General features: G+C 47.3%; 1 protein-coding gene across 1 annotated transcript in view; it reads left to right on the top strand.

Annotated features, from left to right (window-relative positions):
* Positions 1-497: 497 nt before the first annotated feature.
* The window catches only part of LOC146859806 (ankyrin repeat and BTB/POZ domain-containing protein 2-like), a 47,108-nt gene continuing 41,274 nt past the window's right edge, over positions 498-6,331 (top strand). The window contains exons 1-2 of the mRNA XM_085646115.1: positions 498-576; positions 1,542-1,593. Coding sequence (XP_085502241.1) covers positions 498-576; positions 1,542-1,593 — 131 coding nt within the window. The remainder of the gene's footprint in view (positions 577-1,541; positions 1,594-6,331) is intronic.

Genomic DNA, 6,331 nt, shown 5'->3' with positions numbered 1-6,331 from the left:
ATATCATCCTGAAGGGAGGGGCCAGAGAAAGCGGAAAATGGCTGTTTTCAAATGGGGCGCCTATGCTGCGCCCAAGGCGACTTCAGCAGCGTGCCACTGAAATGAATGGCAAGAGGCCGGGGCCGCCCCCCCTCAAGACAGAGCAGTGGGTGGTAACAACTGGAGCAGAGCACTCCCTTACCTTCACTTCGCACTAGTCCTAGACCTCCTGATTGGACAATGGGAGGGAGCTGAGAGAGTGGGCTGCGGAAGAGCCCGACGACCGCCGCGCAGCTCTGAAACAGTACTGATCCGGTGATCTCCATTGCGGTGTCCGAAAAATCCTGGGGCTGAGGAACCACGGGAACACACGTCCTTCGTAAACGCTGTGGTCTGGTGTCTGAGGCTGGGCAACACCGACCTGCTGGCCGAGTACCTGGGGCTGGGGGAGACTACTAGTCCCAGCTGGACCGTGCCGGGGACAAGCAGGGAACAAACCCACCAGGAAAAGGCAGGTGATGACCCAGCAGCTGGCCTCTGTCAGGGGCCTGTGGACTCTGGACTACACACCGCAACTTTCAGTCAGTGGAGTTCAAGGTGAGAGGGGGGCGCGGCTGCATTCGAGGGCCATCAGCTGTTTGAAGAGGAAACGAAAAGAGCATCGCGGGAGCCTGCCCTGCGCACTCTGACTCATGCATTAAGATCCTGTGGCACTAGTTTTTACTGCACTAATTCTGCGGGGTTAAGTTAACATTTGCTTGCGCCCGTCTGTGGACAGAGATGCAGGCGAAGCGCTCTGGCACACGTCTGATTCGAAAATGGATTGCACTGGGATTCCATAAACCGAAGGTCAAGCCTGAGCCCATCTGCTTTGTGTTTCACTCCTTCCTTCAAAACATTTTCTGGCGGAGAACCCTCCCGAGCCCCACCCCCTCCCACCACCGGGCACTCAACCCGGACCTCTATGCCACACCACCTTCAAATGTCACCAGCCGCCCCTGAGTCTGATATTCCTGGGAGCACGCCGTATACAAGGAGGCACCAATACCAAGGGGAAGGACAGGTGTACAAACCTGACATAACGTCCCTTCCTACCTAATCCTCGGCGCAGCCCCGTGATGACAGGACTCTGAAAGAGCATTTTGAATCTATTCTCCGCTCTCTAATAATGACACCCCCTTTGTGTCTTTTAACCTTTTAAAGACATTCCCTTTCTGATGTCTAGATTCCGCTGCAGTTGATGAAGCGCAATCCTCATATTAGTTGGGTGAGTCACACGTGATTGTTTTCTCCACCATGACAATTAGCTCACCACCACTTATTATTTCACCAGCCTGTTCTTCACCGTTAGTTCTTTTAAACGGAGTCACTTGGATTTGTTGTTGTTCACTTAATTTTTAACCACTACTCTTCACGTGCAATGGTGAGTACTACCTCTCCAGGACACGAGTAGGCATGAATTGTGTTGCAGTGTCATTTTTACAGAATGTGGAGTGAACTTGTGGGGGATCCCGCTTGTTCATAAACAAACTTTGTGTTGCATTGATCTTTTTCCTCTGCAGGTTGTGCCATCAAGTACACGGGTACCATTCCCGCACCATCATACAGTGGTAGGTAGGTTACAATATACCACTTGTGTAGATAGTTATTACCATAGGTCCTGATGAATCGCCACTAGATCACATTGACTAAATAAGGCGTGAAACATGTTGACCCCACTGGGAGTAGAGCCCCTCTAGACTCATTGTAGCTTGTTAGTCATCTACCCTTGTTTTTCTTTTAATCAGACTGGGATCCTACTAGAATAAAGTCTTTTCCCAGGATTCCCTCATCTGTTTTAACTTTTTCACATACATCTACACATACCAGGCCCCTTACCCACACAGCACCTTGACGGCCGGAACAAAAGATCTGTGATAAAGAGCCCCATTACGGGAGCCCGTTGGGTAATGCAGCGCTGACCCAAAGAGGAGCAGGCCCATATGATGAAGCATGACACCTAGCTTGCTGGGTGTGTGAGGGCCCTGGTTCCAAAAGGAGGAATTCCCCTCATTGAGCTCCACCTGCCTCTTTGTCTCCACATAGGTAGCCAAAATAATAAATTAATTTTGTCGTTATCCACTGAGGAACTCCGTACTTCCTTTGTTTGTTTATAACCCTAAAAATCCGTCATGGATCTAGCTCACCAGTGCCTATACTAGCCAGGCCTCTGCCCCCTTCCAGCTCACTTATTAGCAAAGTTCTGCTTTGTTTTCACAGCCGCTAAGAAAGAGGCAGCTGTAGGACCAGGAATTTACCATGAGACGAGGTTGAATAAAAACATTTGGTAGTCTAAGAACCCGCTCTATGTGCACCAACAGTGCCACCTAGCGGCCCCATTGTTGAAATGATCAGATGGGAACTTAATAGAATTTTCTTCACGGGTCGGACTGGAAAAGAGCATTCTCCTTAAACCAGTGCTTTAAATGGGCCGGTACTCACCGGTACTGAGTACCGGCACTTCTTAGATTTATCACTCGGAGTACCGGCACTTCTCTACTGCCGAGAAGAGTACCGGTACTCATGAAACGCTGGCGGACTTTTTTTGATCACTAAGGCACTTCTATAGACCTGTGCGGAGCCCAGCTGAACAATTCAGCGTGGGCTCATTTGCATACCATCTCGGTGTTCAGACATCGAGGCAGCCCAGTGATAGCGTAATTAAGAAAGCCATGGGAGGTAACCAGGTTCAAATGGCTTTAAAGCGTACCGATTCTTTTGTTAAGTGTCTGCTTATGTTTGCTTGCCTGTGATTGTTGAGAAAAATGAGAGAAGGGAGGGGGAGGGGGGAGACAATAGAGACACTCTTGGAAGTTATATTAGCGTAAATGTGTGGAATGTTTTGTCGGTGCATGTCTGCTTGTTTCTTTCTGTGTCACTCGAGAACAGCAAAAATTTATGTTGCACATTTTACAAAACAAAGAAAAGTTGAAATATCGCCGCGTTTGGGTTTCGTGTTTTTTGTTATAAGTAAACAAACCTGCTTTGTTCAAGGAAAGACATTTCCCATGTGTTTTGGTATGTGCTGCAAGTAGTATCGAAGTCAATAAGTCTCGGCATGTCTTGCCCTAAGCCCCGCCCCCAAGCCCCGCCCACTCTCCACATTTAAATGAGTGCCTGCACTATTTTGCCCCCATTTAAAGCACTGCCTTAAACTAAGTCCCGCGCTCTGCAGTGAGTGCTCAAATTGTAATAAGAAATTAAAATAGGTGTTTTTAATAGAGTTGCGTCTGATGGGCTCAGTGGAGTAATACATCCACTGTAGGTATTTGTGCTTGACTGTATCATTACAGATTTAAATCCACAACAGATCCCCGCAGTCTTTCATCGTTCTTAGGTTGGCAAATTGAGCACCTTTGAGTAACAAACATCTGTTATTTCAGTCAGTGCCAAGATATCAATGGTGGGATGAATGGCCCTTTAGAAATACACATGTTGTACCATAAGTAGCGGTGGACTGAACTTGCGTTACATATAAACTTTGCGGAGATCCGCAAGCGGACGGAATTCGGTACGTCGCGCTGCTTGCGCTGATTTTTAGCACTGGGAGCTAGTATCGCGCTGTAAAATCAGTACAATTGGCACCACTCAGCGTGCTAGAGGGCACTGCTTCTTTGTGCTGCTTCAGCAGATTTTCTACTCAAACAGTGCTACAGCGTTAAATAAGTTACAGTTACATTTGTTACTAGTGCATTCCAAGACATAGAAACACTAAACCGATGGAGTAAGGGGGTAATAGGGGAAACAGTAAAGGGGATTGAGTGAAGATCAGGAATTAGCAGAAAGGTCATGGGGTGAAGAACAGTAGGGGACAGTAGATGCAGAGGGAGAGAAAGGAGCCTCATGGTGATCATGCCCCTTGATGCGGGGGAGGGTAGGGATCACAACGGGGAGACGAGGGAAAAACAATGTCCGATGTCCGGCTGGGTGGTTGCCAGCCGAGGGGGTAAATCCCAGAGCCAAACTCCTCTATAGCTACATATGATAGCTCCACCGGGTATCAGCCAAAGGTAACTCTGGCTCCGCGATTAGTCCAAACAGTTGAAGATTCCGCCCAGGGGGCAACGTCATAGTTCCATTGAAAGCAGTGTCGATGAGAGCTGGAAGTCCATAGGGAGGAGACAGCAGCGGAGAAAACGACGAGACCTATGTTCGAAGTCCGGTTGGGTCAGGTGACGGCCCTAGCGGTGAGCCAGAGCCAATCTCCCCTGTAGCTGTCGTAGCAGCTCCACTGGGAATCGGCCATGTTGCTCGGGCTCTGCCGGGTTAGAATGAAGATCGTGAAGTGTCCATAGGTCTCGAGTCCAGAAACTGGAGAATGGAGATGATGAGGATGGTAGGATAGGATATGAAGCTTGACTGCCATCTTAAAGTCAGGCAAGTTGAGTCGTTTGAGCCACGTGATTCTGCAGCTGGTCTTGCCTCTAGTTCTGTGTTTCTTTGACTCTGCTATGCTTTTTGTCCGGATTAAACATCTGGGACCCCTTGTTTTAAGGGACATCCTCCCTCTCTGGTGGCATTGCCTTGGCTCAGCGATTCTCGTTTCAAAAGCACCAGCATAGCTTTCATAGGGGACCAATCTATGCGCCAGCAGGTCCTTCAAACTCCCATTGGGATCACTGGGGTCACCCTCTGCTCCCCCACTCACCGCCTCCAAAGCGCGTCCGCTTTGGATATGTGGATTAATGTGCTTGAGCGTTTAATTGGCCGTGGATCAACAGTACAATAATAAGCAGGCATGGTGAGCATGGGAGAAGCGCCCTTGCAGGATGGTGTGCAGGTGAGCTGGGCGCTGTCACGGCACTGACTTAATTAGTGCGGGTGTGGTAGCGGTCGCCATCATACGGTCGGGCAGCATTGAGGTCCCGATCGGCGTGCAGCTTGAATTTGCTCAGATAGTAAATGGGTACCTTAAATTGTATCTGGTGAGTGGATGGGTACATTTTCCCTCAAGGAAACAGCTGCTCGAGTAGGGAAACCATTGTATCGCTACATTGGAAGCTCTGCTGTCAGGTACGACTGGGCCACCGCCATCTAATACACGCCTCGTGTATTACTGCCGGAGACTACCCAGTTGCACTTAGCTGGAGTTAATGCGTCCAGCTGATGATTGCCGAGTCCGAAAGACGCCACGCTGCATTAGGTCCCAGAATCAGACTGCGGTAATTGATGCGCAGCGGGCCAAGTACTGAATTCTCGGCTACTCGGGTGTTAATACCATAAGAATTCTCCACAGGTGTTGGTAAGTACATTTGCCATGAGTACAAATAAAGCACGTTACCTAATATGGGTGTTATCCATTAGTGCTGTAAAGCTATTAGTTGCGCAATTGTCTAGGGCCTGCTTTTAATTATCCCAATAAAATTTAAACAAGATGAAGATACATGTCCTATGCTCATGTCTTTTTTATTTTAAACATTACCACTTTTAACTTTGCTGATACAGAGCAGTTTGAATTTGCAGTGGACTTTAACACTCTAAATGCTTTGCTGGGTAAATCTGCTCTACTATTACTTTTATCATTAATCATGAATCCAAATTATTCTATCATAATATAAAGCAGATTGAGTTTTTAGATTTATTAATATCTAGTGACTAGCCCACTGTGAAATGTACACATTTTTTCCAGCTATAACAATTCACATTACAAAAGAGATTACTAGCTGGTTTAATGATATGTTACAATATCCAATTTCTCCTCTGAAATTGCTCTAGCCCTGTAGTTTGGCCTTTCCCCAAGTAGACACTTGCATTAATCTCTGCCCAGTCATTATGAGGGCTTGCTTTCAGTGGAACTGTAACGAAAATAAACATCACCCATGAAGTTTACTACGTATTTGACAGTAACATAATGAGCTCTACAGAAAAGTTAGCCAGTCTGATGAGAAAAAATAAGTCTTGGTCCTGAAACAGTGCCAATGCCCACCACTTAATTAAGCACTGAGCGATTGGAAAATGGATTTGGATTGGTGCCGCTTGGAGGAGAGGGGGGTATATGAGAGCAGAGGATGCCCCAAGAAATGGGAAAATATATGGGGCCCCGGGAGAAATATAGATCCTAGAATGAGGTGTGGCCGGGAGGGTGAAGATCCAGGTGCATAAATGAAACCACGTTTGCTATGTTGGACTATGTAAGATCCCTGCCTTTATTGTACTGACACACTAACACTCCCGATATAATGGGGAAAGTAAACTGCATCACGAACTGCTAGGTATTGTGTACCTAACTGGAACTGTTGTACTGTTCAATAAAAATATATATATTTTTTTTAACTAAGCACTGAGGGCCTTATTTATGGCATCTTGGCGAAGG

The sequence above is a fragment of the Triturus cristatus genome, chromosome 3_1 (genome assembly GCF_964204655.1).
Source record: "Triturus cristatus chromosome 3_1, aTriCri1.1, whole genome shotgun sequence".
NCBI lineage: Eukaryota > Metazoa > Chordata > Amphibia > Caudata > Salamandridae > Triturus > Triturus cristatus.
Note: the sequence above shows the minus strand (reverse complement) of the source record. Positions and strands in the feature narration are given on the sequence as shown.